This window comes from Cottoperca gobio, chromosome 5, assembly GCF_900634415.1.
Source record: "Cottoperca gobio chromosome 5, fCotGob3.1, whole genome shotgun sequence".
Classification (NCBI taxonomy): Eukaryota; Metazoa; Chordata; class Actinopteri; order Perciformes; family Bovichtidae; genus Cottoperca; species Cottoperca gobio.
In genome coordinates this window covers 14,075,076-14,087,612 of record NC_041359.1, presented here as the reverse complement: position 1 = coordinate 14,087,612, position 12,537 = coordinate 14,075,076, and the positions used below count along the sequence as shown (strand labels likewise).

Genomic DNA, 12,537 nt, shown 5'->3' with positions numbered 1-12,537 from the left:
GAGCTTTGGTGCATTGTGAATGTGGAGCCTGTGCTGAGACAGACATGTGGTAACTGCATTGATCGGTATAATATTTCCCAGGTGGTGTCTTTGCAGAGGGAGGTGGGGAGGTTGGAGTCGGCCTTGCAGGAGCAGCAGCAGCAAGTTATGCGGGTTCAGGCCAACCAGGCGAATGAGTTAGCTAAAGTAAGTCTCACTGTACAAATCCTTGAGAAGATTACATCAGCTTTAACTGCCATCCCCAAAACAAACTGAGCACAACAGGATTTTAATTCAAACCGCTAAGGATTCAACAAAGTTTGGTAAATCTTCATGTGCGTGGATCCCTCTGCAAAGAAATAGTGTTTTTTATTGAACAGGTTGGTATTACTGACCAAGTCTTGTTCTTGTTAAAACAGTGTCAAACACATCGGTATCAACCAACATGACTCGTGAAAAGAAGTTGGAGTTGATATATGTCTGATCTTGTTTTTCCCCCCCGTCCCAGGCAATTAAATTAAATAAGAGCAATGAGTCCTGCAGAGATTTACAAAATAAGCTCAGCGCTCAGTCGAGATGCCTTTTGGAGAAGCAGTCAGAAGTCAGTGGTTCAAATAATATTATAAAACTCATTAACAGATTGTTTTTTTTGTTTTTTAAAGAAATGGAGTACAATGGTCTTTGTTTCCTATAACATTTCTAATCCTTTCAGATACATTCCCTCAAGCAGCAGCTGGAAACATCCCCTAATGACCTGGATACACCTTTCGATACCATCTGCACCAAAGAACACAATCTTCAGGATCAAAAGTAGGATATTCTACCTCCATACACCACCCAGCAGCTACCGTACTGTCTGTGCATGCAAACTCTCAATGTTGTCGTAACGCATGGGTTAGTGAAGGTTTCTGTGTGTGTTTGAAGGCTGTGGAAGCAAAAAGATGCAGATTCACAGCACTTTGAAAACCCTCACGGTCGGGTGAAAGACGATAAAGAACCACAGACACAGCTGCTGCATAACAAGGAAAACACACTGCGTAAGGTAATTTCTCATATATTTGAATATACCTGGACAACTGCATGTCTGGTTAAGTCTTATAACTTCCATTCATTGTGTTGAGCGTTACTAAAGGGCCGAAACCCACCCCACTTGTTAAGCTGAGAGAGAACAAAGCTGTGTACTATATGCACTGTAACCATTAACTTCTGTCACTGCTGGTGTCTGTGCTTTGGACCACAGGAGTGTCCTGATTTACAAGAAGCAGTGAAGACTTTGTTGGCCACCCAAGATGAGTGTGAGACACTCAAGAAGGAGATCTGTGAAACCCTTAAATGCCTTGACCAAGAACGGAGGTAACAGATTCATGGTGTTGCCGGCAGAAAAAAAATACAATCGAAATTCTGACCTGACAGAAACTAGTACACAATACAAAGCTTGATGAGACGGTCATTTTTTTAGCCAATAAGATTTGTATTTATGAACAAACACCAAAGACCTTTCTTCATCCTGTAGAGGACATTGAAAACTTTTGACATGTCCCTTTATGTCCCTTCATAGTACAATAATATCTATAATAATAATAACAATAATAATACGTTGTATGGCTTTCTCTTGCCACAGTTTAACCGACATTTAATATAATAAGTAATGGTTGTTTTTTGGTCTATCTCCTTACAGTAAAAAACATGAAATGAAGGAAAAGCACAAGACAAAACTGTGTCGAGCCAAACAGAAATATGACGATGAAACCACGTGGCGTGACGAGAAGATAAAAAGTCTAGAGCGAGAACTGTCATTGTGTTCCCATTCAGTAGCAAAGGTAATGCCGCAGCTTTGCCTTACTTTACATAAAAGATACCAGGATGTTTGACTTGGCGTTTAACAGGTATTATGTTCTGATGCTACATTTGAATATCTTTCTTTATTTTAAGCGTCTTGGTTTAAATTGAATGTCTGTGTATACATTCACACCTTTGTTTATATAAGAATGTTTGCTCCTGTAGCTCCAGTATGTTCATGTATTGACTCAGTGACACAGCTGACAGTCTTGCATAGAATATGTTAAAATGTGGTCATGCTGAAAGTGCATAGGAAACATTGATTCATATTGTACATGCCCCTACTGCGTACACTTTCTTTTTATTCAAATAAATGAGATCATATAAAACTGGAGGATGAATGGAACAAAATTAAACTGTTTTTCTTTTCCAGGAAAAGCAGCTGACCGTAAGTATTACTGTGGAAAATGAGAAACTACTTGTGGAGAGGAGAAGGCTACTACAACAGCTGAATGAGGAGGAGCACAACAAGAAAGACAGTAATCTAAAAGGTTCTTTGTCCAAATGCAGGTACTGAACTTACAGTCAACACTCAACTACATGATGAAACATAGTCCACACATTATGTTCATATGATTACTGCACCTGTAGCAAATGTGTTCAATGACAAAGAAGAGATGTTTGTTTTGATCTCAAGGGTGGATTTTCTAGAGATGGAAAACGAAAAACTAGGAAAAAAGATACTCCACATGTCCAATCAGCTAGCTTTCCTGGAACGCAGCCTGCAAAACATGCAGTCACTCCACTTTGCAGAGGTAACGGGCACAGTTAAGTCTCAGTTCCTGCTGCTTTGTTGTACTTTGGCCATTGTGAAGCGACACGACTAAAAGTGTCCCTGTAACATCCAACATCATAGCATTACTTTGTGTGCACTCTAAGCCACAAATCTTTGCATGTATTAATAAAAAAACGATACAGTATTACAAAACATATTATCGCGATGGGCTCAGTTACATAACATGCTAAATTAACATTAATGTCAAAGTAAATCTTCATTTTAGGTGCATCTTGTCCTGAAGTGAGGTGTTGATTCTTGCCCAAAATGATTGACCTTTTGAAAAGAAGCATTTATTTTTTAAATGATATAATTATTTATCTAACTTTTGTGTGGTTTTGTTTTATTTATTTATTCATTAGGAACTGAAGAAAACATGTCATTTTATGAAGCTTTTAAAACCCTTCCCTGTGCAAACTTCAAGGTAAGTCTTATTCAGAATGTAAGCAACACCTGTTTGCCTGCTGAATAAAACAGCATCACATGTCTGTAAACTTTGATTGGGTCCCTAGTGTGAAGATGCCCGAGCCATCTGAAATTCAGGCCTTATTGGACAACACTGAGGGCAAGCAGACCGACGTGACTTGGTCCCCTCACTGTCTCGTCTCTGGGCCCCTGTCTCGATCAGCAGAGATGGGCTACCTGAATCTGAGCTCCGCTCAGAGACGCTCAGACCGCTCGGCTCACCCACCCCCCCTCAGCAGCTCAGACAGTACGTGTTCTTGAGATTATAGTCTATCGGCTACATGAATATATTGTACAGAAATTATTTTATTTGTAAGTAAATAAATAAATAATAGCAGAGGAATTTCCATGTCTCTGCCTTTCTCTTCTCTTGCGATTTAATTTTCAAGTTTGTACCGAGCACAACTAAAGTCTTGACTGATCCAGATCTAAGTAAAAACTTAGCAACATACTTCTATTGAAAATAAAACCACATCTTTTAACTGTTCCAAATCCAGACAGGAAACTTGTCTAACTGACACATTTATAACTCTTTAAAAGCCCCTCAGTTGGTGAACACAACCCACAAAAGAACTTTCAGTTTCCATCAGGAAACATGAAGTTTATCTTCACACGCATTCTTTCCTTTGCACAAACAAAAAAAAGTTGTTCCTGCGTGTGGTGCCAGTACTGATGATAAATTACAGTATATATACACACTGTACAGCTGGTCAGTAATAGCGTCACACTTTCAAACTATAATGCATAAACAACATTAAAACATTTAGTACAATGTAGAGGAATAGACCCGTATTAGGGTCAAACATATATTCAACTCCACAACGTGAACATTTTAGAGAACCAATGTGCCCTAATTACCATATATTCAAATAAACTAAATGAACAATATTAACTAAGCAAAAATAATTCATCTCGATTATACAGTAGTTGCTTTACCAGAGTCTCTAAAGTTCAGACAGAGCAACTTGTTGCACTAAGAAAAAGAAACTTTGAGCCAGAGGTAGAACAATTACATGTGACTTTAATGTGTATGTTGAGAGCTTACTGTACTATTAAATGATATCAATTAAATATTTATTAAATGCACTTTTACTTTAAAAAATAAAACAATCTCTGGGACAAGATGCTTATTAGGTTTCCGCTTTCATGCCTTCCTCTTCAGAAACTGAGAAGATGATATGAAGTTCACACCCTGCATGACATCTTTCAGAAAAAAACGGAAGTCTTGACTGTAGTTATGGGATAAATATAGTTACTATATTTAATTTCTGAATGAACATAGGGCAAGGCTTCATTGATCTAAAGAGATAGATAGACATACAAATAACAAGTGCTACTTTTCAGCACACATATAATATTATACTATCACTATACACTGACAATGAAGCATGGGCAGCACTGTCGGATTTACCTGAATCATGGAAAACAAACATTTTCTGAAAGGTGGTCAGTAAAAAGAAGTTGTCCCTCCATTAGGAAAAGCCACACCTGCAGATGTGCAAATAAATCCCCCGAGAGAAAAGAGCCAGGGAGCATGAGAACCTGAGAGATCAAATGTGTTATTATTTGTCACATAGTTTTCCGTTTGCCATTTACTAAATATGAAATACATAAGACACTAAGGTGTGCGAAGTGTATCATAATATTTTGGTGCCCACATTAGTCGGGTGACTCGTATCTCACTCCTGTAGATGATGCTGGTATCCCAGCAGTACTCCGGGGAGAGCACCTTGGTCGGCTTGTGAAGCCACATGTATTTGTTCAGATGGCTCTCATCGTGCCACAGAGCCTCCACATTGTTCCGTTTATCCTCCATGATACCCTGATAGCAGGCCTCAGTCAACGCTTTTACACTCTTCCACAAGCCTCCAAAGATGGCAGCATGGTAGTAGAAATCCCCAGTTTGCATGTACGCCTTGGAATTTGGGTTGCGGTCATAGGTAAAATACTTCTTTGGAAGGCGGTAGTAATGGGCGTGGAGCAGAGCGACAGAATCTCCCAGAGCCTCCGAGCCAAATCTCCCAGTAAACACCTGATCCACATCAAAGCAGAAGACGTGCGTGCAGTGGTGGCGAATATCCGACTCTATGACGTCTGATATGGTCTTCATTCTCATCATCGACACATCCTGCCACCTTGAATTCTTCTCTACTTTCATAACCTTTATGCTTCGCTGTGGAGCGAGCTTGATGTCTGGTACCTTCTCTGGCACGTCTGTAAATATATAATACGTCACAGGCAAACCCAACATAAAGTGTTGTTCTGAGGTGTTCAGGAAGGTCTTGAGGTAAGCATCCAGGTACCTTTGGTGAAGTGGAGACAAGAACAATGTCACATTTTATTTTAGATTCTTCAGACTCAACTTCCTGAAGAAACTCAGATCTCAGCTCAAACTGCAATGTGCTGCGGCAGTGACATGATCAGAAACCAGGGGAACCAGTCCCCTCTGTGTCAGGACGGTTGCAGCCTCACACTTCTCCATAACTGACTGATAGACACATCCTCTATCTAAAGGATACTCGTACACCTTTCATCTTATCTGATCCGTAACTGCACTACAACTTTACACTATGTCCACCTCACAAGTTTATACCTACAGTAAAAATGTCTCCCACTTTTTATATTTATAATTATTATGTTTAGGTTTTATTATATTACGGGGTTTTTTTCCGCCTTTTTATCTTTATTACTCTTAACTACTGTAACGCTCAAATTTGCCACCAATCTAATCCATATGTTGTTAATAAATAATCTATCCAGACTTCAATCCATCTAGTTGTTACCACAGTTAAACATTTATGCAATAAATGAAATGACATTGGCAAAGTTAATAGTTAATATGTACAGTAATGATATGAAAACAAACCTGCCAACAGCAAAAACTGTTAGAGCCACAGAGGATCCTTCTCTTCTGTGCATCTGGTCGTAAGCGTCAGGGTCAAACATCCCTTCCCAGATAATGGCAGCTTTCCAAGTCGTACATGTTTGCACGTCAGCTCTGGACCTGAAATGCAAAACAACTTATCGGATTATAAATATAATATAATAATTAATTGGTTGTAAAAAAATTAAAAAGACTGGATCAGCGATCCCATCAAACAAATGATTAAAGTTGGTTTGTTTTTGACTCACTTCTCTCTACACTGAATTCACTTAGACTAATGAGCTGTAACTGTTTAGCTAGCTAGCACACAATGACACATTTAGTTAAAGAATACAGAGCGGCCCCTCCCCTCTTTTATAGCCTCCTTACCTAATGTTTTCATTTATTTTTATATTTTACTATTTATTTTAAACCTAGTTTTGCTTAACTATGATTAGATATTTTGGTAAAACAAAGTAAATCTCTTTTTTTTTTTTTATATATAATATTGGAACAGTCATTTATTATCCAAGTGTGCCGGCGAACTCAAGTTCCTGTTTCGCAGAACAATGCATTTTTTGTGCCATTGTTGATACGGTGTCATCTCAAATGTGCAAGTTCTGCTTGGTGCAGTGGTTTTACAGCTAAACTTAGGAACACACTGGTGATGAGAAAGCAGGTGATAAATAATATTCAGTCAGCAGTGATGAATTGAAAAGGTGTAGGACTGCTGTCAGTACGACTCAGAGTACAACAACAGAAGCTGCATCTCTGCATATTCTCAATGGGAATGCTCCTCAATTTGTGTTCTCAGATAACAATGGTGTATAACCAGGGCCAGTGTGCGTCCATGTGAAGTGCCTGGAGGGAATAATGTAGCCAGAGTGGCAGGTTAGGTCTTTTCTTTGGAACAGTGAAACACATTTATACTGACATTGCGATCTTAGCTGTCCTTGTTTTTTGTTGTAAGAGTTATTTAGTATTTTTAAATTGCAATGATGTGCTTTTGGATTTCAGGATTGTTTTCCTTTTTTTTTTTTTATGTCGAGTGTCTTGTGCTTTGCTGTGTTTTCTTTATTTTCTAACATCTTGGTACCTTTTTGGAAATAAGTGTTTTCACTTTAACATGATATCCTTGGGAAATTCTTGTTTCTTTGTATGATAATACAGAAATAAAAATCAATCAAGTAGTTTTAAAAGAAAAATGTTTTTTATATTTTTTGCATGAGCCAAGATTGCATCACTAAGAGGAGAAGTTTATTACATGGATTGTGCCACCTTAATGAATATGTTTAAAGAATTCAGCAATATTATAGCATGATTTGTTTTCTTACTTTAAAATAATTTCAGTAATGCAACACAAAACTATTTCACTGATTGGTTTCTTCTTTTTCCGTATTCTCCATTTTAAATTTGCTTGTGAGTGAAATCCTCTGTAATCTTTCTTTTAAGTAAAACTGTGACCAAGTACATTTGACTTTATAATTCTTTATATAGTGTAACAATTACACTAGTATCTTTAGTTATATTATACTTTTGTAACTTTTGTAAATGTTAGGGCTGCACCCAACAATTACTGTGCTGAAACCAGATAATGTTTGGCATTTCTGCCGTATAAATGACTTTAAAGAACTGTTAAATCGATTATCAAAATAGTTGCCGATTATGTTTCAGCTCTACTACATTATGCAACTCTTTCAATTATGTTTTTGCAAGAAAAAACATGGGCTGTAATCCCAACAGGCAAATTTAGAAAGAAAATAAAGGAATAACTAATAACCTAATTCTGATTTGCATCATGAAATATGAAGCACATGCTCTTAACGTCACATGGTGTGTAGGATAGGGGAACAAACACACACACCACCACCACCATCTTTTTGTTGTTGTTGTTTCTATAAGTCTAATCTCAACACTTCTATGTTGGTTTGAATTTTCTCAAGTGTCAAGACTATTTGTGCAAACAAAACTTCAGGCGTTAATAGTCTCACCAAAGGTCGAGGCTGGCGTCCACACTGTTGTCCAGATTCAGCATATTTGCATTTTCCAAAGAGCATTTATCCATAGGTAAGAGGCCTATGATAAGTCTAATATCAAAAACAAAAAATACAGACACATTTTAATAATGCAGTGTTTGCATTGAGGCTTTTTACATTAATTCATCTAGTGTGTGGTGTCTCTTGAATTTAAATGCAGACTCACTTTAAAGAAGGAGATATTAAGTACAGGGCACAGAGCGTGATAGGAACGCAAAGCATTAATTTAAAAATATTCTTCATCTTCTGTCTGCAGGAAGAAAACCAAAGACAGTCGGATTAAACAGTAAACAGTGGATCTTAATTAAGAAAATGTGAACATGTGTGGCACAATAGCCTTAACAATAAAGTATTTTTATTTTAAAGATGTGAGATACCCCATTGTTGCCCAAGCTCAGTAGACCGCGAACTGGAAGATAGTGAACGCAGCTGAATGTTCACGAATAAAACTGCAACTCTGAGAAAAGAGGTGTTACACAAATTCAGAAATAATTCTACATACAAGCCCATTGTCTAAACATCACTTAGCAGACAATAAGCATCAGGTCAACATTTGTATTATTCATTATTGATGGATTTCCATGATAATGCAGTTAGAGTGCGGATCGAGTTGAAAAGCATACACTTAGAACAAAATCACCACTGAGCTGGATCACACATCTGAAGTTTCAAGAGTCTGCTAATTGACTTTCATATTGCATGGCAGCTAACGCTAATGGCTGTTTAAAAGGAAATAAACATTAAGGAAAAGGAAACCCCACAGAAGGGCTTACAAAATCATTCGATGATCAATGGCAAAATGAGTATTCAAAGAAGTGTGATGCTTCAGTTACACATTATAGCAGAAAACCAAAGAGAGGGAGCTCATTAATAATGTTTTCCAAAGAAAGTAATACATCCGTCTGTGTGCCAGACAGCAGAGTGGTGGTGTGACATTTTGTCTTACCACGACATGTATTCATACCATTGGTTCAAATTCCTAGGAACGGATGCGCTGTTTTATGACATTTTTAGACAGATACTGGAGGTGGTGATACTTGATCTTGGTAGAGATTCCAAAATGATGATGTGTGTATGTATGTATGTATATTACTATTATTTATTTTTTATTAAAATGCATTTCTTTGTCCATTTTTTCACAAACATTTCCGTTTCCCAGACTTTTCAATGGTGATTAAGCAGTTAACAATTGTGTTGCAATTCTGCTTATGTTGCAATGACAGAATATAAACATGTGAACATTTGAAGTGTTTGTATTCTCAGGAAAGAGCATGAATGTGATTTGGATTTTTGAATTGCATTATTTTGTGTTTACATGGAATATCCAGTCAAATTGGATCTTTGCATTAACAGGTTGGAGCATTGAAACTCTGTTGTGAAAACTGACGCAAAGTAAATGGAAAAATTATATATTTGCTTAGCTTCGACTCACAGGCTACACTACCCTTTCCTTTTAATCACATGTTCATGTTTGTCCTATGCATATAAGAATGGTTACATTATTTAATTCTTGGTCAAATAAAGGCAAGAACAGCACTGTCAACACGATCAAATGCATGAATCAATGTGAATGAATCTATTATGTATATATGGTGGAGTTATAAAAGAGATCAGCTAATTTAACATAGAACGTGATTGTGTTGCTGTGTCCATGAAATGTGAAGATGCCAATGTAAACGTGTAACATCCAACAGATTTAAACCCTCTCATAATTTCCGCGCTGTTTCGGCAGATAAAGTGGAATTATAAAATGGATGGACACATCTTCAAAACTCAAACAACACGTACAAAAGTGTTGACAACTCACCTGAGAGTCACCCGCATACATCCGTAACTCGTCCAAAAAAGATTCACGTCAAATAATTCAACCTGGATTGTTGTCTTATGGTCCAGAGACGATGTGGCACACTACGGCGCAGCTTGGTGTGTTCTCGTGGTAAAAGTGGAAAGGGAGTGTCTCGAAACAAAGGTTTTGCCTTGCAGTAGTGTACTGGTAAATAACGGAGGCTACAGTATTTCCCTCTGCTTTTCTCCAGCCGCACACATATGTGTCCACTGTCAGCTACCCGTAGAGGGATGGACTGGCTGCTCCACAACACACGGGGCTGGTCATTATTACACTAACGACCGCTGAAACCATCGGTTACCGGTTAGTGTCGCCCACAGGTAGCCTACTCGAGATTATTTTGCGTTGCGTTTTGAGTGTCCGTGTTTAAATTGACCTTGGCAGATAAGGAAGTGCAAATGTGTCAGTGCCAGGAATATAAAATAGTCAATAAAGTTACGCACAAGCTTTCAAAAGGTTAATTGAATGTCAACACACCTGAGATGCAAGAAGCGTAAAAGCATGCGAGCCATAGGGTTGCTCGTTCAAGCCACCGACCAGACCTAAAACATGGATTGTGACTGCTACTTGGAGAGGTCCCAGTTCACCTCCTGCCCTGCGGTGGCTGCCCACTGCTCCTAGTAGTAGACTCCTGGTACTAGGATGGGTTAGAAGCAGAGAACACATTTCACTGTGTGTGCTGTGTGCTCTGCATGTTAAAAGGACTCTTGTTAAGATTAACATTAAAAAGAGGGTTTCAACCCTCCGATTCTAATCTATTCCATCATTAGATCACCAACGTGCACGAGCTCGATCTCCACACCCACATGTAGACACGCCCGGTATGTGGTATGTATCATCCTTTTGACATCACTTGAAGCTGCTACAACATCAGTGGTGGTCACAATTAATAATAGAAAAAACCTGTATAACCTGAACAAATAATGTTTCATTATTAGATATATATTTCATCTTCATCTTATCATAACAACACTCCTATCAGCTTGTTTTTATTAATACCAGTGGATTTGGTTTGTGTAAGAAGGTGTAGCAATGCACAGTAGTACTTTCACGATTAAAGCTTTTTAAAAGCTCCATTGAGTGATCTTCTCTAATGGCAATCATGGCTCATATTAATGTAGAAAAAAGGAGTGGCAATTTCCAACTATCTACCAACCTTATCTTTTTACCATGGTGCCTTTTTATCTCTCTGTTTTGATTCTCTGGCTTGATAAGAGTCTTGCATTCAGGCAGGAATGCAGACACTAACACTAACCATGTTGACAATACCCTGGGGTCCCATCAAATGCAAGAATGGAACATGTTTTTCCCTTCTGAGTTTATTCTTAGTATTCTGACTTGGTCCTAATCCTCTGACCTAAGCCTCTGCAATAAGACTTGTTGTTTTCCCTCAAAAGCGTATCAAGATATGTCAATACACCCAGTTTAAGATGTTTTTCTCAAAGTAAATGAGTACAATTACTTTTGAGATACTTGTATTTCTGCTTTATACTGTGTGATACTTTTACTTCTACATTTACTTAACAGCTACAGTTATTAGTTACTAAGATTTGACATAAAACAAGTGTATGAAATGCAACACCTGTTGATGATTAAACTAGAAGTTCACAACCTTTCTGTCTTATGACTTCTTACAAAACAATGTGAATATAATGTGTCAGATATGTATGAGTCGTGTGATGACTCACTAAAGAGACATTTCCAGTCTAAACATCTCAGATGGTTTCAGAAAAATAATTGCCTAATGCCCAAAGATGTGAAATCTTCCAACATTTCACAAAAATGCAAAGATTAGAGAAAACTCTAAACACATTAGTGTTGCATAACTTTGTCTTCTTCTTCTTTCTTACATTGATCATCTCACAACCCCTCACACTTATCTTGTGATCCTTTGGAGGGGCCCAACCCTTTTCTTGGGAACCACTGGACCAAACTACCCAACTGTATATAAAGTATTAAAAACTAGCTCTACTTTGTTCAGCTACAGCAATAAAATGCTGCTAACTTATTGATGCATCCGTATTAACAATCTAATAATGTCATATACAATAATATATCAGTCACAGAGGCTATTCATCTGCAGAACGACTTACTTACTCTTGATACTTACAGTACATTTAGCTGATAATACTTTTTTTGTATCTGAATATTTCATTCATATGGTTCTGTGTCTGGCATTTGTTTGCAAGTTACATTTTACATACATTATATCTATGCTGATCATTTTTAAGGGTTTGCTGTTAACATTTGAGATTATTATTGTCTAAACATCACTTAGCAGACAATAAGGCCTTGCAAAATCATCCGCAGTGATGCAAAGTACTATTGGGAGGAAATTAGCTGTGACGTGAAGTAATGATGATAATAATGATATTATTTTATATAAGACAGAAACAAGCTACAAAGTGATTTACAAAGACATAAAACCAACAAATACCAGGTAAAAGTAGAAGTAAATAATGAAATAAGATTACAAATAACAAATAAGGTAATAGCGTTTTATGACTTTGTTTGTTAAAATATTTCCGGGTTGTCATTTCTTTAAGTCTGACACAAACGTCGACTTGGACTGAAGGATATTCTGATTAGAATTTGGTGGTCAAAGGTCAAGGACACATTGATAAAATGATGTTGTGATGACATTTTGGACAGACATAGATGTGAACTGCAACTTGACTGGTTGTGTGTAAACTACATGTCACTATCGTGACAATAGTTGTGTAAAAAGTAAAAT

At 37.5% G+C, this 12,537-nt stretch overlaps 2 protein-coding genes across 16 annotated transcripts in view; one reads left to right on the top strand and one right to left on the bottom strand.

Annotated features, from left to right (window-relative positions):
* Positions 1 to 3,393, top strand: part of LOC115007796 (coiled-coil domain-containing protein 30) — a 19,999-nt gene extending 16,606 nt beyond the window's left edge. For 8 of the 12 annotated variants that reach the window (XM_029430761.1, XM_029430758.1, XM_029430760.1 and 5 more), the window contains 10 exons: positions 82 to 186; positions 488 to 580; positions 692 to 789; positions 904 to 1,021; positions 1,220 to 1,332; positions 1,658 to 1,799; positions 2,192 to 2,328; positions 2,456 to 2,585; positions 2,956 to 3,017; positions 3,106 to 3,393. In XM_029430761.1, coding sequence (XP_029286621.1) covers positions 82 to 186; positions 488 to 580; positions 692 to 789; positions 904 to 1,021; positions 1,220 to 1,332; positions 1,658 to 1,799; positions 2,192 to 2,328; positions 2,456 to 2,585; positions 2,956 to 3,017; positions 3,106 to 3,319 — 1,212 coding nt within the window. In that variant the 3' untranslated portion in view covers positions 3,320 to 3,393. The remainder of the gene's footprint in view (positions 1 to 81; positions 187 to 487; positions 581 to 691; positions 790 to 903; positions 1,022 to 1,219; positions 1,333 to 1,657; positions 1,800 to 2,191; positions 2,329 to 2,455; positions 2,586 to 2,955; positions 3,018 to 3,105) is intronic. The other 4 variants (XM_029430763.1, XM_029430759.1, XM_029430756.1 and 1 more) reach the window with 2 other exon arrangements.
* Positions 3,394 to 4,059: 666 nt separating this feature from the next.
* On the bottom strand, positions 4,060 to 10,535 carry LOC115007798 (alpha-1,3-galactosyltransferase 2-like). Of its 4 annotated transcripts, none has more exons than XM_029430766.1 (7): positions 9,765 to 10,534; positions 8,335 to 8,414; positions 8,124 to 8,207; positions 7,913 to 8,008; positions 5,925 to 6,062; positions 4,717 to 5,361; positions 4,060 to 4,600 (listed from the first exon to the last, which is right to left on the bottom strand). In XM_029430766.1, the coding sequence occupies exons 2-7, from the start codon at positions 8,337 to 8,339 to the stop codon at positions 4,531 to 4,533; spliced, it is 1,038 nt and encodes a 345-aa protein (XP_029286626.1). In that variant the 5' UTR covers positions 8,340 to 8,414; positions 9,765 to 10,534; the 3' UTR covers positions 4,060 to 4,530. The 4 variants fall into 4 exon arrangements, with proteins under 4 accessions (XP_029286626.1, XP_029286627.1, XP_029286628.1 ...); XM_029430767.1 differs by having other exon boundaries at positions 10,281 to 10,534; XM_029430768.1 differs by having other exon boundaries at positions 4,060 to 5,361; positions 9,765 to 10,526.
* Positions 10,536 to 12,537: the final 2,002 nt, after the last annotated feature.